The 27,672-nt window shown below is 51.3% G+C and overlaps 1 protein-coding gene across 1 annotated transcript; it reads left to right on the top strand.

Moving 5' to 3' along the window:
- Positions 1 to 279: 279 nt before the first annotated feature.
- On the top strand, positions 280 to 27,561 carry NOL6 (nucleolar protein 6; the record flags this gene model as incomplete). Its single annotated transcript, XM_082301717.1, has 26 exons — positions 280 to 285; positions 392 to 604; positions 1,944 to 2,060; positions 2,325 to 2,504; positions 3,099 to 3,267; positions 5,022 to 5,156; positions 5,301 to 5,464; positions 5,670 to 5,790; positions 6,129 to 6,187; positions 6,350 to 6,451; positions 6,982 to 7,097; positions 7,471 to 7,648; positions 8,050 to 8,172; positions 8,328 to 8,476; positions 9,176 to 9,251; positions 11,066 to 11,206; positions 11,502 to 11,613; positions 11,825 to 11,979; positions 12,210 to 12,373; positions 12,815 to 12,967; positions 14,138 to 14,235; positions 15,152 to 15,276; positions 15,438 to 15,527; positions 17,641 to 17,838; positions 26,040 to 26,141; positions 27,235 to 27,561. The coding sequence occupies 26 exons, from the start codon at positions 280 to 282 to the stop codon at positions 27,382 to 27,384; spliced, it is 3,396 nt and encodes a 1,131-aa protein (XP_082157843.1). The 3' UTR covers positions 27,385 to 27,561.
- Positions 27,562 to 27,672: the final 111 nt, after the last annotated feature.

Consider the following 27,672-nt stretch of genomic DNA (forward strand, 5'->3'; position numbering starts at 1 on the left):
CTGACGGCGAAAGTCCGTCACACGGCCCCAAGAGCCCCAGCTTTGGGGTGAAAGGCGGTGATTTCGGCAACCCCGCGGCCCACGCAGCCTGCCACCGGCGCCGCCATTGCAGCGGAAGCGGAGCGGCGCGGCGGACACGCCCCCCGTGGGCGGGACGCGGGCGGCGGGGCCAATGGGAAGCGCCGCGCTGCCGCGCGCGGCCAATAGGGAGCGGCGCTCGGCGGCCGGCGGGGCGCGCGGCGCCGCACGTGGTGACGGGGGGCCACGTGGGCGGCGGCCATGGCGGTGAGAGGCGGCGGGTCCGGGCCGGGGGCGGCCGCGGGGATGATCTGAACCGAACCCAGCCGAGCCGAGCCATACTATGCTATGCTGTGCTGTGTTCTCCCTGCAGGGCTCTCCGGAGGCGGCGGAGGAGGCGGAGCAGGGCCCAGAGCCCCCCGCCGGGGGCGCGGCGCGGCGGCGGAAGAGGGCTGCCCCGACAGCCGCAGCTCTGCAGCCGGCCAAGCTGAGCCGCGCCGAGCTCTACAAGCCACCGACCAGCGAGGAGCTGACCCAGCTGAAGGAGACGGAGGATCTGTTCCACTCCAGCTTGCTGCGCCTTCAGGTCAGCCTGGAGGGCCCCGCGAGGGGAGCACGGGGGGCTGCGGGACCCGGACTCGGAGATGACCTGGGTTATCAAGCTGTGTTAGGTGAAGATCAGCTGTAACTAGGTCATAGAAACATAGAACAGGTTGGCTTGAAGGGGCCTTAAAGATCACCTAGTTTCAACCCCCCCCTCCCCCGGCACACCTTCCACTAGACCAGGTTGTTCAGAGCCCCATCCAGCCTGGCCTTGAACACTTTAAAAGTGCGGCATCCACAGCTTCTCTGGGCAACCCATGCCAGTGCCTCGCTACCCTTACAGGGAAAAATTTCGTCCCAGTTTTTAATCTAAACCTACTCACTTTCAGTTCAAAGCCACTGCCCCTTTTCCTATCACTGTATGCCTTTGTAAAAAGTTCCTCTCCAGCCCTTTTATAACCCTTTCCAGTACTGGAAGGCTGCAATAAGTCTCCTAAGAGCCTTTGTTTCTGCAGGCTGAACGACCCCAATGCTTTCAGCCTTTCCTCATAGGAGGGATCCTCCATCCCTCTGATCATCTTCTGTGGCCTCCTCTGGACTGGCTCCAGCAGGTCCCTGTCCCTCCTGTGCTGGGACCCCAGAGCTGGATGCAGTGCTCATGGTGGGTCTCAGCAGAGCAGAGCAGAAGGGCACAATCCCCTCCCTCCCCTGCTGCCCACGGGGCTCTGGATGCAGCCCAGGACATGTTTGGCTCTCTGGGCTGTGAGTGCCATGGCTGGGGCATGTCCAGCCTCTCACCCACAGCACCCCCAAGTCCTTCTGGGCAGGGCTGCTCTGGGTCTGTTCATCCCACAAGCCAGGTGTAGCCCTAGCACTGGCTGTTGTTGAACCTCATGAGATTCTTATGGGCCCACTCCTTGAGCTTGTCCAGGTCCCTCTGAATGGCATCCTGTCCCTCAGGTGGTTCTAACATTGGTGATTTTTACGAGGAACAGCTTTGATCTCCTGGCTACTTGCTGGTATCAGTGGCAGGATCTCTAGGGCCTGGTTTGTGGTGGGAACCTGTGTGGTTGTTTCCTGCACCTGATTCTCCGTTATATAAACAGCCTTCCTGAGAGCTATGCATGTGTGAATTACATCAGGGTTTTTTGCCTGGTCCTTGGTTGGGATGGAGATGATTGCCATCCAGAACTCACAGGAAATGGCAGGAACTGATCAAACTGCCAGCTCCAGGTAGGGTTTGTGGAGACAAAACTGGTGTGTTCCCTAGCTGACCAGCTGCTCTTTGCACCACACTCCTGGTTGGTGCTGATGGACAAGGTAAAAGGCAGGAGCAATTCCAGTGTTGCAGCTGCCTTTGAGGGTCCCCTTTCCCCCTACAGATCGAAGAGCTTTTGAAGGAGGTGACGTTGAAAGAGACCAAGAAGAAGAAGATTGATGCCTTCCTCCATGAAATTAACAGCCTGCTGAGCACCATCCCAGAGACCCCAGAAACTGAAGTATGTTCCACAGTGATGGAAGAGGTGGCAAGACCCCTGTCCTGTATGGAGCAGGAGCAGGAGCAGGCTCTGCTGTTGCTCTGCAAGCAGAGCTCCTCATGGACTTTCTCTCTGAAAAAAAAAATACTTTGCTTTTTCTTGGAGGAAAAAGGGGGACACTGTCTTTAAGCTCGGGGTGCAGCTGTGCGGGAAGTGGGGTCTTGGTCCCCGCACATCTGCTGTTGTTGATGCTTAGAGCATTTTGTGTGTCCTGTCTGTTCCCAGCTCACTGACCAGGCCTGGCTTTCCAAGGATGTGAAGGTCCCGTTCCTGCAAGTGCCGTTCAATGTGAAGGGCAGGTTCCACTTCGTGCCCCCAGCCGAGCTGAAGGTGGTGGGCAGTTACCTGCTGGGCACCTGTGTTAGGCCAGAGATCAATGTGGACGTTGCAGTGACCATGCCACGGGTGAGTCTGGCCATTCCACCACCTACATGGCCTGGGGCCTCCTGGAGCTGTGTCCCCTCCTGTCCTCTGTGACCCTTGCCCTCTCCATTCCTCAGTGAGGTGGCAGCATCTGGACATGCAGCGTGACTTCCTTGAGGAGCTGGGGAGTGTGGTCTGGTCTCTTGCTCTATCAGAGCTTGCAGTTGTTTGATCTTAGTTCCTCATCAGGATCTTCCTCCTCTCTGCCTGGACTGAACATTGCCAGGGAGATGCATGCTGTCTGGTTTTGTACCCCACTGCATTTCTGTCCCAGCTCCCAAGACAGTGTTACAGGGAGGGAGATGTTTGGAGGCTGGTAACCTCCCCTTGCTGCCCAGACTTGCTTCTAAGAAAAGCTTGAGACCAAGCACACCCTGTTTAGCTGTGTGACTGCTCGTCTCCTGCAGTCCTGGAGCCTGGTGAGCCAGCAGCAAGCTCCCAACCGACTTGGAGCTCCTTGGTGCTGAGACAGGGCTGCTTGTGGGGCCAGGGAGAGCTGTGGGTGGTGAGGTGCCTTGGACTGAACTGAGCTCAGCAGGCAGGTGAGGTGGCACTGCCCTGTTTCTCTCTTCCCAGGAAATCTTCCAGGACAAAGATAACCTGAATCAACGCTACCATCGGAAGAGGGCCCTCTACCTGTCCCACATCGCCCAGCATTTGTCCAAGGAGAAGCTCTTTGGCAGTGTGAGGTTTGCCTACATGAACAGCAACCATCTGAAGCCCATTCTGCTCCTGAGGCCTCAAGGTGGGACTTGACCCTTGCTCTCGTGTGGAGTGTGACTGGATACTGGTGTTGGGTGGAGGGTGGTGGTGGTGGTCTTGGTCTCATACCATTTAGCAACCCTTTGGGGAGGGATCAGTCTGGGGCTGCCATCACAACTTGTGAGAAATGAGACAACTCTTAGTTAAATAAAAATTAAAATAATTTATTGAAAATAGAAAAATTGAAAACTTACAGAAATTAGAAAAATATAAAAATTTGGGATGCTATGGCTCGATAGATGGTATGCCCCAGGAACACAGGGATTTGAGATCTTCTGGCTGAGACAGCACTGGACCTCAGGTAGAGAAAAAGAACTTGCAGTGCTGGGCTGACTGCTGGCTGGTCCAAAAGTAAAAAAAAATACTAAAGGCTCCTTAATAGGAGTAAGGCTTCTAATACCCAGCACTAGATGTCCACCACAGCTACCCTGCAGAAGACCCTCTCTGCTTTCTCCTCTCTCCTTTTTGAAGCCCGCCTCGTTGTTTTATAGTGCCTTTGCTCCGCCCTAGCCCGCCCACGGCCCGCCCACAGCCCGCCCCTTCGGTTTAAAGTGATTGGTGCTTTCCCTTTGACAGATCATCTCCGTCCACCAATGGCTCATCGTTGTCAGAGGAGTGGTATCAGTTGAGATAAGGGTGCTAAAATGCCTTCATTAAAATTCAGGTTGCCAGGGAGCTTGCCTGCAGGGTAACGGCTATGGGGCTAAAAATAGCTGCTGGCTATTAGAGCTGGGGTTTTTGGAGCTAGTCCTTGGAGCCAAAGTGCAAGTAAAAACACCTAAAAAAATATTAAAATACATCCAACACATCTTAAAACACTTGTAAAAGTATACGGTAAACACAGGAAAGATAACTCTTGTGGTGTACAGGTGGTTTGAAGTTTGAAAAGGTAGCATAAGTTGGGGATTTTTAACTGGGGAATTTTTAACTGGGAAGGGTGCAACTCTCTTAATAAACTACTTTGAACAATTGAAAACACTGATAATGGAACTTGATTTTTGTACCTGGCCTATTTTTACATTTAAAATATTTAACTCAGAATTAATTAATTAAAGCACTTAATATGCAAAGACCAAGCACAATTAGGGATTTCATGTATGACACAACTGATGATAAATTTTGGGTGCTTCTCAGTTGTTTTCTCCCTTCATCCAGAGTCTAGTCCTCAGGGTCTCTCCCCTTCCCAGTCCTCCTCTGCAGCTTGGCTGGGCACCCCAGCCTTGGCCTCACTGGCTGGCACATCCTGTGCATACTTTAAGGAGTGAAAAAGTAAACCCTACAAAACACGTCTGTGTCCAGCACTGCCCATCCTCCCTGCTCTCCCCAGCCCTGTTCCCCACCGTCCTCTTGCCTTCCCCAGGAACCTGTGTGCAGCCTGGCTCTTCCCTGATGGGATGATGTGGGATGGATGGGCTGCTGGGGCCTGCTGGTTCCCACAGCCTCCAGGAGTTAGTGGATTGGGGTCTGGGACAGACGTGGCATGACAGGGCGAGGGCAGGCGGGGGTGCCAGGCTGGCCAGTGGGGAGGAAGATGGGACTGCGATATGAACAGTGTGGCCTCAAGGTCATCATTGACTCTGGGATGTAGTCACTCTGTGCTCTGAGATGATTTCCACTGCTGCAGAACTTTGCTGGGAAGGAGCTTTTTCCTTTGCCCAGGCTGGGCATGCTCTGTGTTTTTCCAGTTTAATTTCTGACATCTCTTCCTCCTGCACATCTTCCCCCGGGTGCTTACAGGCAAGGATGAGAAGATGGTCACTGTCCGACTCCATGCTTGTCCCGACTCGGGTCTCTTCAAACCCAGCCGCTTTCATCCCAGCAAGAACAATGTCCGGACCACCTGGTTCATGGAGCAGAGCACCCCCAAAGAAGGTAGGGCCTGGGGCTGGGGGAACATGAGGCTGTTTGTTTCAGGCAGAGACTGCACCCAGTGCCTTCAGGTGGGTTTGCTGCAGCCCTTTTCTGTGGGCAGGCGGTTGGTGATTGGGTCCAACGTGCTGTCATCTGCCCACACAGGAGCCACTGAGCCACCGACCCCGCACTACAACAACTCCATCCTCTGTGACACAGTGATGCTCTCCCACCTGCATTTCTTGTCTAACGCAGCCACGGACTTCCCAGGCATGAAGGATGGCCTGGCCCTCCTCAAAGTTTGGCTGAACCAGCGGCAGCTCTGCAAGGTGTGTTCTGTGCCAGGGGAGGCTGTGCTTTCCGGGCTAACCTGCCTTTGGCCTGCTTTCCTTCCTAGGCTGGAAAAGGTGGTGGTTTGGTCCTGGTGCATGGGGTGGTGGCTTGTAGCTTTGCTTTGACCTGTGTTAGGGTTTCATGGAGGCCCCATCCTAACCCGTGGATTGCAATGGAGTTGTGGTACCTCTGTTTTCACAGGGCTTGGGGTGCTTCAGTGGCTTCTTGGTCTCCATGCTTGTTGCCTACCTGCTGATGAAGCGCAAGATTGTCAAGATGATGAGTGGGTATCAGGTGTTGAGAAGCACTCTGCAATTCCTGGGTGAGTTTCCAGGGGCCTCTCTGGACTGGGAAAGGTTGGTGTCTCTGCACAAAGCCTGAACACAGTGGGGGAAGAGGCAGAGAGGCCATTGCGGTTTTTCTTTTGTGCTAAGCCCATGTGGGAGGGATGGACGGGAGGGGATGAGCCAGCAGAGCAGGGCTGGATGATGCAGCTTGCAGGAGGGTGGGTAAGTCCCATCATGAGGTGGAGGCTGGCATTATATTGTAGCACTGTTGATGTTGTGAGACCTTGGTGGTATTGACATATAACTGTGCCACTGTCACCAGGGGGAGAGATGTGGATGGTGGTGTGACTTGTTCCTTCCTGTCTGCCCACAGCCACCACTGACCTGAGCGTGACAGGGATCAGCCTAGCCAAGGATGCTGATCCCTCCCTGGTAAGCAGCCCTCTGGGGGCAGTCTCATGCCTGTGTCCGTCTGTACTGTCACTGCTCTGGGGCAGGGATGTGCCTGTTGCAGGGATGGCAAATGGCAACGATGTTGGGGTGTCTTGGTGGCTGTGATGTGCTGAGTACTAAGGACCATGTTTGCTTTTCCAGCCTGTTCTGGATGATTTCCACCAGGCATTTGAAGTGGTCTTTGTGGATCCCTCTGGACTGGTGAATCTCTGTGCTGATATGACTGCCAGCAAATACCACCAGGTACTGTGCAGGTTGTGGTGGCTCCTTGAGGTGCTGTCTTAGGAGTGAGCTCAGACAGGCAGAGAGTGGTTAGATGTCTTCGAGGAGGATGTAGGACCAGGGAAGGGCGTTCACTGTGGCTTTTTAAGCTTTTACCATCTACAGCTTTGAAGACTGGAAGTGAATTTGGAGACTTAGATGTACTGCTGCCTTGCTAGTCTTGCTGGAGTGATGTGGCTAGGTTGTTTCCCTCTTTGTGTGCACCTTTGTGTGAAGCCAAGCAGCTGTTCAGCAGATGTAACTGTTCTAAAGGAGAAAAGAACCCCACCTTGACGGCAGGGATATTAAGAAGGGACTGTCTGGCCAGCAGCAGGAGCTGCTTGTGACTTGGCTTCATGCTAAGAACAGAGACTGGGATCTGAGTAAGCTGCTGACCATGGAACTGGGCTGGCCCTGGTTGATGGGGGAGCACAAGTGACCACTGCTGGAGGGATTTGCTTTCCTTCCCCCTTTGCATTCATGCTCCTGCACTGCCTTCCCTCCTGGCTTAGGTCCAGTTCGAAGCCAAGCACTCTATGGAGATTTTGGATGATCGGATGGTGGATGGCTTTCAGGTGCTGCTCATGACCCCAAAGCCAATGCTCAGGACCTTTGACCACGTCTTCCAGTGAGTCTCAGTGTGTTGGTGGACTGGTACTGAGGGAGCCTGTTCAAAGAGGAGTGAGCTGCTTCTGGCTTTGTGCTGGGGTAGATTTGGACTTACCTGGTGGGAGGTGGCCCTGCTAAGCTCTGAGATGGACACTGGTACCTCCTTGCACTGGGCTGTTCCACTTTTACTGCCTAGATAGCTTCCCAGAAGGAGGGTCGCAAGCCTTGGAAACAGTGACCGGCATCTCCTGAGATGCCAAAGTGCATTATTGTAGCAGCCATCCTGGGCTAGGGCCCTCAGTTCCCCACTTTATCCATCCTCTTAACATATCCCTCTCTCAGAAAGGATTTGCTGGCAGAGATAGGTGACCAGCTTCTCTTCTTCTCCATAGCCTGAAGCATGTTTCCAAGCTTCAGGGTACTTGCAAGAAGATGCAGCTGCTGAATGAGCTGATGGATCGGGGTGGGAACTACGTGGCTGCGGCCCTGCCCTTCGTTGTCTCACTGCTGGCACGTGGTCTGTCTGGGAGAGCACAGCTTGTGGCTCACTCCACGCCCCAGATCTCTGAGGTAATGCAGCTTGGTAATGACACTGCATCCTTTGCAGCTTTTGGGGTCTTGAGTGTCTCTTGTTGCACTACAGAGCACAGGGACGGCATCCCAGCTCACTGGGGAAGGAGACAGGCTTGTCCCCTTTGTTGGGAATACAGAACCTGAGGCTCTGCACTGGGCTGTGGGATGCAGCTGTGTGGCTTAGTCTGGGCACGAGTCCTGGTCCAGTAATGGGGCAGGGTGAAGACTGCTTTTGTTTTCATTGCAGAGACCTGTTAAATAAGGCTTTACCTGTCTGTGCTTGTCTGGGCACCTGGGAGAACATAGCAGGAGGTTCACCTGACATCCCAGTATCCCAGAAGCTGCTCCTCCACAAGCCTCATCTCTCCTTGTGCTTCATGTTCCTCATTTTTCCACAGTGGCCAATTGATGCTGAGCCCCCAAAACACAAGGATGTTGGGCCCCTGACGTTTGGGCTCCTGTTTGTCCCAGAGTTTGCTGCCAGCACCCTGGAGAAGGGTCCGCAGGCTGATCACCCTGAGGTGAGGGGAGCCCTGCTTGTGCTGAGTAAGAGCAAAGCTGGTGCTGTGCTGTGGTTGCAGACAGCTCTGAGGCTGGCTGGTGATCGTGGGAGGGTTTTGTCTGGCCCAGAAATGACGTGTGTCCCTGGTCTGGCTTGGTCAATGTGCCCCCACAGGCCTTGGAGTTCCGGACCTTCTGGGGAGAGAAGTCGGAGCTGCGTCGGTTCCAGGATGGCAGCATCTGTGAGGCGGTGGTGTGGGAGGCCAGCGCAGTCTGCCAGAAGCGCCTCATTCCTGAGCAGATCATCCGGCACCTGCTGAAGCTGTAAGTTGCACTGAGCAGCAGCTGTGGGTCACTGCTGCTCTCCTGCTGTGTGTCTTGTCCCTGGTGACCCCATTGTCAGCTTCGTGCTTTGTGGGGTATTTCGGATTTGTAAGGTCTGGAAATCATTTTAGTTGTCCTGATGTTGTGAGCCGCTTCCCAAGAGTGGATGGGGAGGACGAGCACCTGGTGCTGTAGCCTCTGCTGGAGGTGATGCTAAGGGCAAGGAGGCAACATGAACATGCAGATGGGGTGCTGGGACGCTTGTCAGAGCTGGAAGAGGAACTGTCTGGACCTTGGAGGACGTTTTCATGAAATCCTCTGTGACCTTGTAGTGGTTCACAAGAGGGTCCTCCCTATGGCATTGGAAAGCCTCTCTGCTGCAGTTTATACCATCTGCCAAAAGTGAGGCCCTCTTCCACACAATGGAGGGTTTGCCTGAGCCTCTTTATCCTGACCTGAGGATGGGTCTTGTGAGGGAAGGCAGCACACTTGGCTTTGCATCCTGTGAAGCTGCACAAGTTACTATTCTGCTTTGGGTGGATTACTTGGGCAAGGGAGGAATGCACAGAGATCTGTCTTTTCACCAGGACCTTTGTTTAGAGAGGGATTTCTCATCCTTGGGCTGACCCATGCAGTGTCGATAGGATCAATGGGCTGGCATGTCATAGCTTTAATGCTCTGTTGTCTTCTCCCACACAGGCATGCGGACATTCCTGAGTCTTCCATCTGCTACACAGGAGCCCTGCTGGAATCTGTGATCAGGACTGGGAAAGAGGTATAATTGGTCTCCCAGTGGGGCTGGAGCTTTTTCCAGGAAGAGCAGTGAGGGGAGGGCTGTAAGGAAGGTCATTTTAGTGGCCCTGAGGCAGCTGGGTGGTTCCCAGGAGAATGTAGTAAGGGTAAGGATCTACCAAGTCTTTTATGGCAGCCAAGGCATAACTGCTGAAATCCTCTTGCTTTAGCACTCCCCACACCTCATTTTCCCCTGCAAGCATCCCAGTGTCCTATTCTCTCTGCTTCTGCCCCTCTGTCCAGATGTCTGAGGATATATTGCTGTCGCAAAGTGCTCCTCTGGCTGCACCTTTGAGGTACTGCATCCTGCAGGACATGGGCCAGACAATTCTGTGCTGCCATCCCTTAGGTCCATCTGGGAAACCCCTGAAAAGGATCTTTCCTGGCATATTGCAAAGTGCTAGATTGTACTCTGTCTGAATGTGCAGCTGAAACAAAGAAACTCCACTTTTAGACAGAAAAGATCTGTCTTGGAGGCTGGGAAATGTCCCTCCTTACAACTTCTGCTTTCCAGCTTGTGAAATTAAAGTCTGGAGATGAGCCATCAGCACTTTGGCACACTTAGTTGGTCTTTTTTGTACAACCAGCTCTTTACCTGGTTGTCGGATGGAAGAAGAAATTGTTTCCTTTCCTCTTTTTAAGATCTAAGGGGTGCACATTTGATGGAAAGAATGTCCTGTGCCAGGACCAATTGCAGTCTGGGCAGAGTTGGGTGTCAGATTTGGGATGAGATGCTGGTTTTCATAGCCTGTTGTGTGGTGAGGCAGGAAGGTCTGTGTGCTGTGTCCTTTCAAGCTGGTCTGGGGTTAGCAGGGCTGTTACACCCCAGTTTGACAGGGGATGCACTTTCCTGGAGCCTGAGGGGTGCTTAGGAGTCCCATTGTTGCCAGTCCTTGAGGAACAAAGTAGAAAGTTGCTGTTGAATGTGGGGTGGTGGGTACAGGGGTGTCTAGTCTTCCAGCTGTTTGTGTGCAGTCAGCCTGGGGAGCCAGCAGTGCGAGGATGGAGGGGATAAAGGCAGAGGAAGGGTGCAGCCACAGGCAGGCCGGGGTTTGCTGTTTGTGGCACACCCCACAGAGGGTGCTGCTGCTCTGCCGGAGAGCCCAGCGTCAGAAAACTCCAGGCAGGTTGGCTCCTTGTGTGGCTCTCAGCTGCCTCTGAGCTGGGTGGTTTGGTGTCACCAGTGTGTCCTCCCTGTTCAAGCTCCTCTGTTGTTATTTGGGGAGGTGGAAGCAGGAAGGGCAGCACCAATTCTCCTTTTGGTGCTTCTCATCTGCCCTCCACAAGGCTCTTGTGATGCTCTGAATGTTTTCTGTCTTTGCTTTTGCCATGCTCCAGAGCTCTGCCCTGGCTAAGGATGTAGTCAGTGGAGTTTTCTGTTAACTGCTGCCTCTGTTGACGTGATGGTAACTGCTGGGGAGACAGTGGCAGGGCTCTCACCTTGCCAATGTGTGATCTCTTTATTCCCAGATCATTCTTGGCTTCTCCTTTATTATAGCGATTGCTGGCAGTACAGCTCTTGGTGCTGCCTTAGTGTTTTGCAAAAGAAATAATTGTATTTGCCACTGGAAATGCAGCCTCTAGGATGCCTGTGGCTGCTGGGGAGTCACATCCAGCCTTGCCCTTGTCTTTCCTCTCTTTCTGACCTCCCCATTTTGCTGAGTGCTCTTGCCAGAAGCTGCTCCCTGGGGTAGCAGTGCTGGCTCCTCAGAGTTTGGCTGTGATGCCAGCCCATGAGGGAGGTGAGCTGAGTGCAGGAGCAGTAGAGGTGCATGGAGAGGCTCCCTGTGTCTGCAGGCATCGGGAACGGGCGAGGAGGCCATGGTCAGCGTCGTCTGCTCCTACGATGACCTGAGCCGCAAGCTTTGGAACCTGAAGGAGCTGCCGCTGACTGTGACGGCTGTGCAGGGTGTCCATCCAGCCTTCCGCTACACAGATGTGAGTGTCCTGGGGCATGGCCATGCATGGGGGTCTGCAGCGAGCTGGGGTGTACCCTGGCGTGAGGGAGGACCGAGAGAATGGGTCACTCACTGGTTTTGTGGCTCCTGAGAGCCCTTGGGGCGATGTGGGGCCTCTTCTTTGCTGTTTGTCCTTTGTGTTAGCTGTGCACAAGCTGACCAAATCCTCTGTATTGGAGGGCTTTGCTGGTGTGGGAGGTTTGGGTGAGGGGAAACACATTGTCAAGAGGTTTCTGCTCCCTGTTCTCAGTTGCTGGGTGGCTATTCTCTTTCAGGTCTTTCCTCCCATTCCTATGAAGCCGATTTATTCCTTCCATAATAGAAGCAAGCACTTGCTGCTTCCTTCAGAGAAGAAGCCCTGCCCGGCCTACATAACCCCTTTGAAGGGTAAGTGGAGAGAGATGTGAGTGGGAGATGATCCAGTGGAGGGAAGTGGAGGCAAGCAGTGATGCTGGCTCTGTTATTGCTGTGTTGGTGTGCTGCAGGCAGGAACAGAACCGTGGCTCCTCCTGCCATAACCTGTAGTTCCAGACACCCCTATCCAACGCCTTATTTCTGTGTGGGACTCACTGACTTCCTGCTATCCCTTCTTTCCCAGTCATCTGCCACATGGAAGGCAGTGGCCAGTGGCCACAGGACAAAGGAGCCATCAAGCGCATCAAGGCCGCTTTCCACCTCCAGCTGGCTGAGCTCCTCCGGCAGCAGCACCAGCTGGTTTGCAGGCCTGCAGTCACCCACACCGACGTGTACAAGGTAGGGGGGTCCCTGGAACCTTTTCCAGGCCTGACCTTACTCGGGGGGGGGGGCTGTGGCAGTGGTCCCACTGGACAAAACCAATATTTGGATGGTGGGCCTAGGAAAGAGTGTGGTGAGACTGCACTGATGTCAGGATGCTGCTCTTGTATCCCTGAGGGTCAGCATAACACACACCATGCTGATTGTGTCACCACCAAGCCTGACTTTGCCTTGTGCTCCCATCTCAGGATGGCTACGTTTTCCGTCTCCAAGTAGCCTACCACCGGGAGCCCCTGATTTTGAAGGAAGTGGTCACCCCAGAAGGGATGCTGAAGTACCAGGACACAGAGGAATCTCGGCAGCTGGAGCTGGAGACTTTGCATCTGCCCTATCTAACCAGCTCTCTGCATGGGTAGGTGAGGCAGAAGGTGCCTGAGGGGGTCAGAATGTGGGATGTGGTTGAAACCAGCATGGAGGTGCCTGTGGATGCTGGAGGGAGATGGTGGGTAGAGGAGCTTGCTGTGGGAAGTGGCTCTTCAGCCAACCTTGTGAGAAGCTCTCCAGAAGGATTAAGGGATGGGTGTGGGTGTGGGTGGCACAAGTTGTCACCCTGAGTTCGCTGGTGTGGGGAAACAAGTACTAAGAAGCAGCATGGTTAGAGAGGAGCATGAGGCAGCTTTTTCCCTTCTTCCCCCCAAAATCTCAGAACCTGCTAAAAGTCCCTGTGCTTGTGATGCTGTGTAAGTGTTCCTTGCAGATTTTTGCTCCTCTCTTCTTTCTTGCCAAATGCCAAGAGGCTGTTGTGGATCCTGGGATGCATGGGCTGAGCAGTGGCATGTCTCCCTCCTCACAGGCTCCAGCAGCAGCACCCTGTGTTCGGCAGCACTTCCCGGCTGGCCAAGCGCTGGATCAGTGCCCAGCTCCTGAGTGACAGCATCTCTGAGGAGTGTGTGGACCTCCTTGTGGCATTTCTCTTCCTCCACCCAGCCCCGTTCACACCACCCAGGTGAGGATGAGGAGCCCAGGCTGGCCCGATGAGGATTTAGTCCCTTTCATTACCTGGGATGGAGGAAGGGTGGGATGCTGCTCAGGCAGGAGGTGTTGGGAGAGTTCATAGCAGGGAGCATGAGGCCCCTGTGCTGCCAAAACACTGTCCGAAGTCCTGTTGGGAGTTGCCAGAGGAAATGGAGACACTTAGCACTGCAGGGCTGTGGCTTTCCCTGCCCTGTGCACTGCAGAGAAAGGGGGAAAGCAGGTAAGGGCGGGAGTGAGTGTCCCTGTGGCCTCTAGGTGCTGGGTGCACTTGCCGGGTGTCTTGTGCCTTCTGGAGGACTGGTGAGGCCTCTCATTTTGGGGGTGATGGCCAGGAGAAGCAGGGTGAGGGCTGTGTTGTGGCTACCAGCATGCTGGGGCTCCTGGGTTCCCTGGGAAGGATTTTAGGGGTGCTGGCACCTCCAGCCTCCCTTCTTCCTGGAGGAGGCTTCGAAGGGAAGGACGAGGGGTCAGCCTCTGAAAGCTGAATGGAACAGTGTGTTGGTAGATAATCCCAGAGAACCAATTGCTTGCTGGTCCCTGGCAGACAGATGTTGTGGGGCCCAGAGGAAGTGAAATGAAGTTAAAGGAAATGTTTTTGTTCTGTGCGGAGTCAAAAGGTTACTCTGCCCTGCACTTGGGGTAGAGTTTCCTTTCCCAAAGTAGCAGGAACAGCAGTCTGATGCCTAGAATGCTCTCTTGTCTCCTAAAATAACAGAATCCCCATCTTCCCAGCTGTCTGGCTTTGTGCATGTGTTGTGTTGCAGGGAAAGAGGCACACTGGGAACTTGGCTGGTGTTCAGACCTGCACCAGAGATGGGAGCAGCCTTCTCTCCACCTCCTCCTTGCTCCAGACCCAGGAGTCTGGATGGGAAGAGCATCAGGAGATGGGGCAGCTGCAGGGGGGCAATGATTCACATTCTGCTGGTTTCTTTTTACTGAGAAGTGGGGAACAAGGGGGGAAAGACTTTTTCTGGAGATTTGGAGAAGAGGGAGTGTCTCAAACTCGTTCTGGACTTCCCTTTCCCACTACAGACATCTCTTCTTGGGTTGCATGTGGGTTGGGCATCCACTAACCAAGTGCAGCCTTTCTTGCTGCCAGGAGAGCAAATGCTGATGTTGAACTGTTTTGTCCTGCCTGCAGCTCTCCACAGGTGGGGTTCCTGCGCTTCCTCAACTTGCTGGCAACCTTTGACTGGAAAAACAACCCTCTGATTGTCAACCTAAACACTGGCCTCACAGGTGAGCAGGCAGCAGCTAGGAGAGCTGCAACATGAGATTCTTGAGCCCTCCTCAGTCAGTGCCTGGCTCCAGATCTCCTGGATACAGGAAGGCATCATAGCTTGTGCTGGGGGCAAGGAGATTTTCCACTCCTTTACTCCTGTCCTGTCATGTTTAACTTGCCTACAGGATGGGTTTGGTTGTGCCATGTGTGTGGGTTTTTTTTGTTTTGTTTTGTTTTTTTTTTTTCTTGCCTGCCTCTGAGAAGGTGGATCTCAGTGATGATGCTCTGCTCCTTCTGGTCTTGTTGAAATCTGTGACAAGCGTGGGTGGTGGTGGATGTGGTGGTGTCTTTGAAGCCCTCTGTTCCTGCCCTCTAGTGTTTTGTCTGTTGATTGTCTTTTGGATACATGCTGGAGCCACAAGAGCCCATGGGATTGTCTTGACTCTGCAAAGTCATGGGGTGGGGGAGGTAGTTACACCCAGCTTTTAAAGCAGATTTATAAAAAAAAGGTAAAGGTGTTTGGGAGAGAATTGGGTTTTGAAAACTGATATTTTCCAAAGCACCCTCCAGCTTATTTTAAGGAACTAAAGAGCTATTTATTTCCCCATTTGAGGGGAAATAAAAGACAAAAGATAGAACACTATTTGAATAATACAAACTGTCACTAGCTTACAATGTGAGTTTCCAGCTTGTGTCAGTTCCAGTACCTGCCATGCTTGAGCCTGCTTGAGTGGGTTTAGAGCAAAGGTCCATCTAATGAGAGTGAGGAGCAAGCCCGAGGTGAAGGAGCTCTGGTTGCATGCGTATTGTGGGATCAGAGGGTGGGAGGGGATAAATCCTGCTGTGCTGCCATTTCCTGGCTGTGATGGGGTGATGAGGCTGGAGGGCTGTGGATGGGGCAGAGCATCTCACCTGTCTGCCTGCCCTCTCCAGACTCTGACTGCACAGAGATCAAGAACAAGTTTATAGCAGTTCGTTCTCGCCTCCCTGTCATGTTCCTGGCCACCCCCAAAGACCAGTGGAGCTCCATGTGGACCCGGGAGCGCCCCTCAGCACAGGTGAGCTATGCCCTTTGTCGGCTTGCCTCTGGTGGCTGCTGGCTTGGGGCAGTTCCCTGTTCCCAGTGCTGGAGCCAGCTCTGGCAGCCCTCTGAGGGAGTGGGGTCTCTGTTACATCCAGGACTGCCAAGTTTCACCCTCTGACTTCTTTCCCATCCCAGATCCTGCAGCGCCTTGTCCTGCTTGCCTTGGAGTCTCTCCGTGTCCTGGAGGAGCAGCTCATGGACCCACTCAGCGACCAGGATATGAAGGTAACCCCCTGGGGCAGCAGCACAAGGGTTTTCAGGCTCTGGCCAAGCAGACTGGACTGTGGTGGTGGTCACTGGGATATACTAGGAGGTTTCAGGCTGTGGCCATGTGGTTGCCCTGGTATGTAGAGCTGCAAGGATGGGAGGAGGCAGGCTGGTGTCCCTCTGTGCCATCCTGGTTCTGGGGGACCCGTCTCTGCACTGCAGCTTGGGGTGACTAGGACAAGTTTATTCTCTGGTTTTCTTGGAACATGAGAAAACCCACCATATTCCTGTGCCAAGCCAGTTGTAGTATGTCCATGACTGGGTCAAATGGTTCCTCTGGGAGACTCTGTTTTGGAGTAGCTGTGCGAATCTGGCTTGTGTGCTCAAGTCTAACCAAGCTTAGGGTGTTGGAGGTTTTGGCAGGACAGTACCAGGCACTTCAGGACAATGTTATTTTGGTTTGAGTGGAGTAGTAAAGCTCTATGTAGTTTAACCCTTTTCAGTTTCTCAGTGGTTTTATTTTTTAAGTAAACTAAAACATTCATTACTGCGGTGGACCTGAGATGTAGATGTAGACATGTTCATTTGCCCTTTAAAGGGAGGTATATGTGTTTTGAAGGGTAGTTTGTTGGGGTATCAAGTAGTGAACCAGGAAATTGAAGGTGAAAGGACTGAAAAAGCCAAGCAGTGGTTAGATATGGCAGATTCACATTAGGGACAAAAAACCCCAAACTAAAACCAAAACCAGAAAGCAGCACATAGAATGGATTTTCTTCTGCCTAGGCAGTATAAAAAGGACTTACTAACACTGCTTTCAGTCCTGCTGCATTTTGCACTGGAAGTATTATGGGGTGAGATGTACTTGAGGCAGTAGCAGCGTGTGTTACAGGGCTGTGATGGAATGAGACATGTCCAGTGTGCTGCAGTCACAGTGCTGGGCCAAGGCTCAAATCAAGAGGTGCACTGTTGGGGTGAGCTGGGAAGGGTTAGCTTCTAAAATGAGCTGTCACCTGGCAAGAGCAGCCTCCCAATACCTTGACTCAGTCTCCTTGGGCCACCTTCTGTCTCCCTTCCTCTTGCCCGTTGCAGTGGGAACTTCTGTTATTGCCATGGAATCCCTCTGGTCTGTGCCAGTGTCCTCTCAGGCCTGTGATGTTCCTTAGGGATAAACATGGGGTGCCATTTCCAGGGCTGGTAATGCGTTTGTAAGCAAAGCTTGGGGCAGGGAGGAGGGAATAGCCTTTCCAGTTTAGTTTGGAGTTGCCTCCTCTACAGTTGTCTCCTGTCTCTAAGAGAGTGCTCCAAGTTGCTTTTTTGTCTTTGCATTTGGGTCCCATGGGGATGTGCCTGCTGTCATGAAGATGCAGACGTAGGTTTGCTCCCAGGGCACACACAGAAAGCCATGGACTTGAGCACTGGGTGGGACAAGTGGTCTGTGTGGACTAGAGCTAGGAGTGACTCAGTGCTGGTCACTGATGTTCTCCATGTGTGTTCTCTCCAGTCCGGCTGTAAACCAGCTCCAAGCCATGGGTTTTCTTTCAGTGCCGAGTTGAGCAGTGTCCCATGTCTCTGTTCATGTCTCTGCATAATTTGTTCCATTTGAAAATGTACACATAGTTTTAAGTTTTTTCCATTTTAATATAGCTGTATCCACAGCTAGATCCTGCCTGTCCAAATATTTACGTGTCTGGGATTGCTGCCCTCCATTAACAGGGTTTTGCTCTCACCCTCTATCTGCTTGATGGAAGATGCTGTTGCCCTCTGGGGCAAATCCTGGTGGACAGATGGGGCCATCCTATTACTGAACAGCTCCTTGTGTCCCCTGGGTGTTGTTCAGCTCCTACTGGCTTCTTGATTCCCCTCTTCATCCTGAGACTCTGCCATGTGCAGTGCAGTTATCTACCTCAGCTCACCTCTTTGCCCCTCTCTCAGCTGCCCACCCCACTAGCATTTACTCAGTAGGCTTCCTGGGGTCCGTGGCAAACTTCTAACATTAATCTCAAAAAAAATTTGGTTTACTGCTTTCTGAGGAGAAGGGGACAAAGTGCAAACAAGGACTTGGGAAACCTTTCTTACCTCTCCTGCTTGCTTGTGTCCTGTATTGAGTAGCACTATTTGTTTCTCCGTGCAGATGGTCTTCCGCCCTCCTTTGGACTTCTACGATGTCCTGATCCACCTGAATCCAAACCAGATTCCTCGGCACCTGGAGAGCGTGGACCGGCCGGTGAAATCGGTTTCCCGTGGTGTGGTGAAGAACAGCTCTGCTGTGAATATCCTTTTTCCTGTGGTGGATTATGACCCTGTGCAGTTGTACCTGCAGGACCTGAGGGTAAGCACGGCCTGTTGGGGAGGCAGAGGGGGTGCCCAAGGGGGAGCTCCCTTCTGGCATTTGGATTGCCTGCCACTGCAGGACGTGGCTGGTGACATCTTTAGGTGTTTGCATGGGATGGACATTGCTTCTCCAGCAGAAGTCCTGGTGAATGCACCACCTCCTCCATGGAAACGGGAGGGCTGCTGTGACGTGAGAATGAGCTCAGATACAAACCACCAGGAGCTTTTGCTGAAGAGCATTGTATTCAGCACAAAAGTGTCTAGGCCATTTGTCTCCAGTCAGTTAATTCACTTTTCGTGGCTTCTTGCACCGATTGGTGTGCACGATGGGCAGTAACCACACACAGTTTCTGGGGGGATGTACAGGTATCCATGGCATGGTCCCAGTAGGCTTTCTGCTGTTAGGCCAGTGGTTGTGCGAGCCACAGGGGATCAGTGTTGGTCACAGAGTGGTTTCTCTGTGTCTGACTGCATGTGTAATAACAGAGGAAGTTGGTAATGTGGGAATATGGAGAACATCAGTATCCAAAGTCATCAACCATGTTCTTTTCCACCATGAGGCCAAGCCAAAGCCTTGGCAAGCTGGGGAGACATGCAAGGTGCTGGATGAGAGCAGTGATCCTCCCTGGATCTGGACAGCCTGTGCTTTGCAAATGTGCAACATCTGGCACTTTGGCCCTTCCCACTTCAGATGTGGTAGCTTGGTTAAATGCTAGTGTTGGGTGTGCAGAGAGGTGAGGCTTTGGTGCCTTTTTGTCAAAGCCTGCCTTGACTTGGAAGTGCCATCATCCCTTACTGACAGGAGTGCTGTGAGCACTGTCAGAACTGTCAGCATGGGAATCTAGGCTGGCTGTGGCAGGAAGGGGGCTATGAGGGTCTCTGGCCCTGTTCCCCACTCAGGACAGAGCCAGCTTTCCTGTTCCCCACTCAGGACAGAGCCAGCTTTCATGTTAGAGCAGGCTGCACAGAGCCCAGTCCTGCTGAATGCTGTCTGTCTCCATGGATGGGGGTTTCCTACCTCCCTGTCCTGATGTTTGGCCACCATTGAAAAAGTGGTGCCTGAACTGAAACTCAGTTTGGGCTGGAAGATTCTGGGCCCTTTCAGTTCAAACTCCCCTTTCACCTTAACCAGGTACCTTAGGAGTTGGGCAAAGAAAACTTGCAAGGGTTTCTTTGAAGGTTTTTTCATCCTGGGCACAGCCCTGTTACCCCCCAACTGTGTGCCAGCCACAGAGCATGATAACCTGTGCCTATGGGAATCTGTTGTGGCTTCAGCAGAGCTGCCAGGTCTACCAAGGTGCAAGCTCAGTCCTCCTGTCACCCACAGCAGCTTGGGACAGTCTTGGGTGGTGGGAAAGTGAGAGACAGGGTTGTGTGAAAGGCCTCATGAAATTGAGGAAGACCTCAAAGTTGACACACAATTTCCCTGCAAAAAGCAGTGCTTCTTTAGCTGGAAGGACAGGTGAGAGAGGAGGTGCCCAGTGCTCTCCTCCGTTTGAGAAGGAAGGTGACCTGGAGGTCCTGCAGACATGTTGTAGAGAACACTGGGGTATTTCTTGGGGCAAGAAGAAAGGGGAGAAGCATCCTTCACAAGTGTTTTAAAAGGGAGCAGGAAGCAGATTTGGAACTGTTGGCTCTTTAACTTTCCTTCCCGGTGTCTGGGTCTGAGGAGTCATGTCAAGACCAGCCCCTCCCTTTTCAATGATGACTGTTTGACCTGCTGCCATATAACCTCAGCCAAGAGGAATAGATGTGGATAGGAGATGGAGTTTTTTAAGCCTGAAATCCTTTTCCACCCAGTGCTAGAAGTGGGTTCTAGAGCTGAGCAGAACCTTTCAGCAGCTGCCAAGGTGCTGGAGATCCATGGGGACAGAGCCTCTATCTCTGAAGGGGTCAGGGCTAAGCAGCCCTTGTGGAAACCTGACAGAAGGAAGACTGCTTGCGTAAAGAGGAACTGGAGGATGCTGGATGAGCTGATTGCGAGAGCTCTCTGGAAAGGTTGTTAAATGCTTGCAGCAGATCTGGCTGTAGATTGAGGCAGTCAATCAGGAAACTCCTCAGAGTTTACAGGACACTTTCATGCATCTAGACAAGTTGATGTCAGTAAGTGGCTCTGAAAGTGAAAGGTAGAGAAAAGATTTTCCTGGAAGGCAGCTTTTATTAATCCTCAGGCAATTATGATTTACTTGGTCCAGTCAATAGTGACATCCAAACTGCCTGAATTTTTACTGCTTTTTACTCCCTGTTTTTATTAATACAGGTTATAATAGATTTGGAATAGGGTTTGGTCAGGTTGCAAATTACAGCTGCTCCTAAATCCAATACTCCAACATCCCAGTGAAGAAAGATGGATGTGAGCAAAGGTCACGTTGCCTTGTTGGAAGCAGTGGTGATTCTCTTGGTGTCCCTTGTTCTTTGACCCGAGAGTGCTTAGGAGGGAACAGATCGTGAACTTGTTGAAGCTTTCTCTGAAGAATGTGCTGTGGGGCAGAGAGCCTGAAATTGCCTCAGCATCCCTGTCTGGGGGGCTTTTCTTTGTCTCGAAAGCTCTTAGATATGGTTTGTTCCCTTATGGCTGTCATATTGGAGGTATCTTGCAGTAACAAGTTTGCTTGTCATTCACAGCATCCAGATCAGTAGCAGGCAGAGCTGGAGGGGCTGATGAATATCTGTTTTTCTAGGCAAACAGGTGTTTCTTCTCTTGGAAAAATCACAGAGGTGATGCTGCACATGGTCTCAGAAAACTCAACCATATCTAGTTAGGCTGGAAGGCCTCAAAAGCTGATTTTGCACTGCAGGACCACTGGAAGCTGGTGATGCTGAGCTGTCAGTAGAAGCCACTCCATCCATCAGAAATCATCTGGCTTCATGTCTCAGTGTACTGATGTTGTTGCTTAAAGGCAGGAGCTTTTCATCGACTTTGGCTTTGCTTGGTAGCCTCTCCAGCACCTCTTTGTTTCTCCTTCCCTGGCTCTTGCTGCTCTAAGTAGTGATCAGCTCCTCCTTGTCCTGCGGACTGGGAGCCCTGGGGGTCATCCAAACCCTGCAAGAAGTTGGTGCCAGAAAGGAGCATGATGACAGCAGTGAGTCCTTATGAGAGATCTTGGATGAGAAGGCAGTTTGGACACAGAACTGACTGGCTTTGATTCAGGGTAATTTGCTCTCTCTTAACATCACAAACCACAGAATTGAGCAACAGGGCTGAAGCCATGGCTGACAGTGCAGCCCTCGTGGGTTTGTAGCAACAAAGGCAGACATCTGCCACACAGATGCTGTGGGATTTTGTGTTCTTCTGTGGGCAGAAAAGAAACATTTGCCCTTTATTGAGATTTCTACATGGAAACAGGATTTAAATGCCTTGGTGTTTTGATTGAATTGAGAGGGGTAGGGAGTAGCTTCTTCCCCAGTGTGTTTGGGCTAGTAACCAGGAGATCTGCTGTTCTGTCCAGCCTGTTTGCCCCTGTTCTTCTGAAGTCAAAGGGATTAGCAAGGCAGTAGTGCTCTGGAGCTGAAGGATTGCTGTGTGCCTTCTCCAGGGAGCTTAATCAGAGTAGAAAATGAGAGGTGTAGAATCCTGCTTGAATTTTTCCTTCAAGGAGATGTGCTGCAGGAACTGGCATGAGTTGCTCTGGTGCCTGGAAGGCTGGGTAGAGATGAAAGGCTGGCTGTGGGATTCAGGCAGCAAATTCTTCAATTCTAGAACAGATCTGATAGAAAAGGCCTGTTCTGTGATCCTGTGTGCCAGACATCCCACAGAGAGGGCTTCTCTGGAGCACCAGCCCATCAACAGCCTCCCTGCTACTTACAGTTTGGAGCACCTTGTGTAGCAAACCCTGGGTTGGCTTCTGGTAGGGATTCTCCAGCAAGGCAAAATTGAATTTAAGTGTTTCAGATGAAGCTCCTGCTGAGTCTCTGTTATGACTGCTGGTCTGTGTCATGGTGGCTGTGGAGCTGCAGAATCCCCCTATGTTTGCTAGGGATGTGGTGTGAGAAGGCTTAGTCAGTGCAGCTTTTGCTTCATGGTGGCTTGGCTGTTCTCTGGACTCAGGAGACCATCCAGAGGACACAGGGCTTGTGGCAATGCATGCCATGCCCATCTGCCTGCATTCCAGACCTCACAAAAGCCAAAGGCTTTGGTCACCTCCCAGAGCTGTTCACTCATGGTGGGGTATGCTGGGTGAAGCTGCCTGTGCCATGTCCATCTGTCTGTCTGTTATGGCTGTGAACAGACCTCACATTTCATACTGAGTCTCTGGTCTCACCAGTTCACTGATGGGATGTGCTGTCGTTCACTGAGATTTAGCTTTCTTGGGCTGCACATGCCAGAGGAAGAGCTTGTTGCAGAGGAGCTGCCCATCCTGTGAGATCTTTTCTGTGTGGATGAGCAGGAAAATGCTTCCTGCTTTACTATAAACATCCTTCCCTCTAAAGCAATGTTTTGCATTTTTTGCACCTTAAGGCAAGAGCTATCGGGAAGACTTGGAGCCCTTTCCTTTCTTCCTCTCGTGGTGTAAAAATGTGCTACTTCATGTTAGGAAGGAATTAACGATAATAAAAATTATCTGTCTCCTAAAATATATAAGCTGTGATTATGTGATGTAGCTGGAATTGGTGAAATCTTTCGAGGTCAGTCTGCTCCCTTCTTGTTTTGACTGACAGAGCTGACTCCTCCTGTGGTGACACCAGGTAGACAGGGACAAGCTGAAAAAACTCTGAGGGCTCTCATATTATGTAGGAAATTTCCTGTCTGGATCTTTGCCCTTGGAAGGGCAGAGGTGGCAGGAAATCATCTGCTCCCGGAGCTGCAGAGCCACTACGAGACCCTTAGCACTGTGCCCAGGGCTGGGGGTGGATACACACATGCGTGTGTGTGCCCACCTGCTCAGCAAGGCATCAGCCCCGTGTGCTCCTGGGGAGGGCTGACAGGGGACTTGTGGCTGCATTTCTTCTGTGTTGGTAATGCCCTCCCAAAGGCCCTGTAGGATTTGTCCTGCAGGAAGTAACAGAAGGCTTTTCTCTCAATGGTTTGGTGGATTGACATGTTTGCTGATGCAGCCAGGAGGACGCGGGTGGCTTCTTTCCTTTATGTGTTTTTTTCCTGCTGCCCCAATTCCCAGGACAAGGGTGTGTATGTGGCTCTCGGGTGGAAAAGTTTGCATGGTTTGAAATCAGTTTGAAACCTTTTTATCAGCTGAATCCTAAACTTTACACCTGGATTTCGTTTGTCTTTTAAAAGAAAGTCATAGAGGTAGCCCCAGCCTGGGGTTACTTGGACAGTGCTCCTTGCTCTGCTGGCTCGTGGGGGAGGCTGTGTGTCACATAACTGAGAGCATCAGGGCAGGTCACAATAGGGTGACAGAGACCTCAAAATGTTAACCACAAATGTTTGTTGGAAGTAAGTAGCTTTTAATAGGGTTTTACACTGGTGGATTCCTTGCTAAGAGCACTTAAAATGCTCTGAGCACTGAGCAAGTGTCTACTGATGCATTTGCCTTCTGAGCTGCTGTTGAACGAGGAAATGCTACTGTAGGACACATTTTTGTGTGTGGAGACCTCCCTAAAAGGCTCTCCCAGCAGCTGTGATGCAATGGTCCTAATCTCTTCGTAGGAGCAGTGAAAAAAATGGGTGGATAAAGGGTGAGATGGAAAAAACCCCTCTCCCTAAACAACAGTGTAGATGCTTAACTAGTAGATAGTTAACTAGCAACAAGTAGATACTTAACAATGTAGATGCCTAACAACTAGTAGATACTTAACTAAGTTACACTTAGCTCATTGCAAAATCCATGCTTCAGATGGAGCTGCTTAACCTGGTAATCACATTTTAGATCCAGGTATTGTTTTACTCACTACATTTCCCCACCCTTGTCATTCCTTTAAGCTGGATGGTTTCTTACAAAGCTCAGTCTACTCTTCTTCCAGGTGCCATATACACCGTCTCCCTGGACAATGAGGCCTCTCTAAACTGAAGCCCTGAGCTTGCAGGTCCCCATGTCTCTGCAAAGTGGGAACCAGCTGTAGGTTTTGCTGATGGCAGGGATTTCCCTAGGCCTTGAAAGCTGAATTGCAACCAAAGAGCAGCTTGAGAAGGGAACAAACACACTCCCTGCCTTTTCTCTCTTTTCTCTGAAACTTTTGCTGGAAGAAGGTGTTTGCAGGCTCAAACAAGTCCAGTGACACTGGGCAGAGAACATGGGATGTGGAAAGGAGGGTGAACTGTTTGCTTTTACTCCTTAAGCCTCTGAACAAACAGGAGTGCAGTGACTAATACACCAGACCCTTTTAGTGCTGCAATTTCCCAAGAACTGGATGGGCATCTCCACAGCTTGGTAGGCCAGCCTGAAGTACTACCACATGGATGATGCTGGGGGCAGGACAAGTGCTGGGATTTTGAATTGGATGCCATCCTTTTAACATCTGCCATCTGCTCCCTGCTATCTGGGAAAAAAAGGGTATCAGACCAAACAGTGGTTTTATTGGGAAATTAGCTGAGCCTGGGAGGGTTTCTTTGCTGCAAATGCTTTACTGGCTTCTGTCCAGCAAGATGTATCTGTGAAAAATGCTGTTCTCACAAGGAGCATTGCATGGCACTGAAGACCTCACCCTGCAGAGGAGCTGGGCTTTTTCAGGTTCACACATGCTTTGCTCCCCTTTAGTTCGGAAAGCTGCATGTTGGTGGTCAGCGTGCCCTGAACTTTATTGCTGATCCTTGAGCTTCCCTCCCTCCTGCTCTTTGCTCTTTGGCTAAAAGAGGAGCCTTTCCTGTTGACTGGGCTCTGGGCATAACCTGTTGCTCTCAGCATAGAAGTGCCAGGGTGGATTGCCTCTTTCTCAATGTATTTTTAGACAGTGGTTTTTCTAGACAGTTGGGTGAAATAATGCCTTGATCAGGCTTGCCCCTGTGAGAGCCCATGGAGTGGGGTGAGTTGGCAGTTCTTGGGATCTTCCCATCTTGATGACCTAATTTTGCTGCTCTCTGTGAGGGCAACAACAGTCCAGACTCAAATCTGTCTGAAGAGGTTGCAGACAACACCACCCCTCCTTGCTTATCAGGTCTGTTTTCTTAAAATGCCACCTCGCCCTGTAGGATCACTGATAACACCAACCCAGTACACCTTTTTTTACCTACTGCAATCCTGGTATGTCCATACAAGGCCCCATCCAAGCTTGTCTTTGATGTTGGTTTTCTTTTCATGCACATCCTCATGAAAACCTCATGATACGGTGATGCCAGCAGAGACCTCTCTTGGTAAAAGCTGGGAAACTAAGGGGATGGAGGAGAAGGCTGAAAAGGGAGCAGAGAGTCTGTATTTTGGGCAATAGTTTGTTCTAAGGCTGGTGAAACCCTGTGCAGAAGCTTCTCCTGTACTGATGCTGGGGACTGTTCGCTCAGCCTGGTAAATATGTCTTGTTGCCTGATGTTAATCTCCACCAAGATAAACAAGTATCAGCAAGCAGCTGCTTGGCTGTCTTGGTCAGCTTCTTACAGGGTACACATCTCTTGGTATCAGCATGTTGGGTGATGAGCTGTAGGGCCAGACTTTTGTGTTTGAGAAGTTGCTTGCACACAGCATTGTTTCCTTCTGCTGTGGTGCTCATTTGCCTCCTTGCAGCCCTGGGAATCCAGCTTGTGTGGGTTTGGGGGAAGCCAGACCATGGGCTTTAGTAATCCCTTTGTGCAAGATCTCTCTTTGATCTCTGCTGCCCAGCACCACCAAAGGAGATGCTCACCGACACCACTGCTGAAACACAAGGGGCAGGGAGGACAGATTCCTGCAGGGCCTCCATTGAGCTTTCCATCTCTTTGCACCCCACAGAACAGTGTTAAGTGTTACTTAAAATCTCTGCTCTTACATTTCCTTTTTGGACACTGTGTGCTGACAGCTCACGTGGGGTTTATCCTGGTGGAAGAAGGAGCTTGGATACCTTGGTTGCACAGATTGCAGAGCTTGAGATGTTGGCCTCTGGATTGGGGTTTGTCTTTGGTGCCATGAAATGTACTGTGGCAGGACTGCCTGCTGGGTAGGGCCTGCCTCTTTCTGTCTCACGGATTGTGAAATCTTTGACATGATTCCTGGACACTGGGGAAGTACAGCTTGGTAGTGCCAGGTCAGCTGATGGAGGACCACAGTGAGGGACACTCAGTGGGTTGTCACTGAGGGGGTCACTGTCCTCAAGCTGTGTTTGTTTTCTACCCAGGATGCCTTCGATGATCTTGCCTTGTTCTTCTATGACAAGCATGGTGGGGAAGTAATTGCAGTTTTGTGGAAACCTTTGAGCTTCCAGCCTCAGCCTTTTAAGGTGAGTTTTTGTCTCTGCTTTAAACTTTGTATTTATCCTGAAAGCCTTTTTTCTGTTGGTAATTGCTTTGTCCAACTCTCATCAGCCACAAAGCCCTTTGAGAAATGGAGATAATACTTCTGTTGCATCTTAGAAAGAGAGAAACCAAGACAGGGCTGTGACCACAGTGCCTTCCGTCATCAGCAGATCTGAGAAGGGAAATAGACTATCCCATACTTATGGCTTCAGGATCTTACCCAGAAGTACCCAACCGACAAGAATCCAGGGTGGCAAGCCCAGGTGCAGAGTGCCCATGTCCCATCAATGCATGGAGCTGTTTTCCAGCTGCACTGTGTGGGCTGGCAAACCCTAGAGCGTGGTTAAGCCAGGTGTGAGGCACACTGGAGTGATTCATGCTGCTTTCTATGAAGGAAAGACGCAAAGAAACCGGTTACTCATGGCTCAGAGCTGGCAGCCCAGGCTCTTCTGCTGTCAGTCTCTGGGTGATTTATCTCCCCTCTCTTCACGGCCAGAGGGCATTGGCCATTCTGCCTGGCTGCTGTTGTGAAACTCAGTTATTCACACTGGTGAAACAGAGGAGGAGATGCTTGCATCTGAGCTGAGTCTGGCTGGATTAAACATGAGGGCTTTGTTTTTGCCACTGTTGCAGCCAAGGATATCTTCCCACCTGAGGTCTTGACACCCACCAAAAGAGCAGAGCAGAAGCAGCTCTTACTCAGCCTTGTGCTGTGATCCCCTTTGCATACTCCTGTGCCCTGCTCACACAGGCTCTGCCATGCATATGCACACTTGTCATCCCACCATGCCCCTGGCCATTACTTTGCTTCCTGACTTCGTTGCAGTCTTTGGACTGTAGCTCCAGGATGAACCCTAAAAGGGGCTGGAAGGGTCATTTTTGCACTTTGTTAGCTCTAAAAATGAGCACTGATAGTGTTGAGACGTGGAACCTGTAGAACTGGGTGCAGTGGTGTAGCAGGGTTTGGATGTGACAAGGCAGGAGAGGAATTTACTTCTCTTACTTGGGGCTGGAAGAGGTTGCAGTGCAGCTCTGAGCAGGTGCTCCCATTTGTGCAATATTTTCTGTGTCCTGCAGGTTGCCAGCATGAAAGGAAGGAAGGTGACAACTCTGAACAACGAGCTGGTTTGTGTTCCCAATGTGGAGGCAATTCTGGAGGATTTTGAGATTTTGGGAGAAGGCCTGGTCAAAAGTGTGGAAGCTCGTACAGAGAAATGGACTATCTGAAACCACTGAGAGGTGTCAGAGTGGCCTGTCTTGAAGCAGTTTGTTCACTCTGGGTCTGTTCCTTTTTATAAATCAGTCCTAAAAAAGCCTTTTAGCTTTCTAAATCCCAGAACTGTATGTTTTACTCTATTTATGTTTATATACCTTCTTCAGAAAAGAGTGGGATCTATTACTGTTTCCAAGAATACAAATGCCTTTTTATTTTGAAGAAAATATAAAGATGGGATAAAGTTTTTGAAAGTGTCCCTGTTTCTTGGTTGTTGTAGGAATTGGAGCTGTGTTCACATG

Source organism: Coloeus monedula (genome assembly GCF_965178545.1).
Source record: "Coloeus monedula genome assembly, chromosome: Z".
In the NCBI taxonomy this organism is placed as follows: Eukaryota; Metazoa; Chordata; class Aves; order Passeriformes; family Corvidae; genus Coloeus; species Coloeus monedula.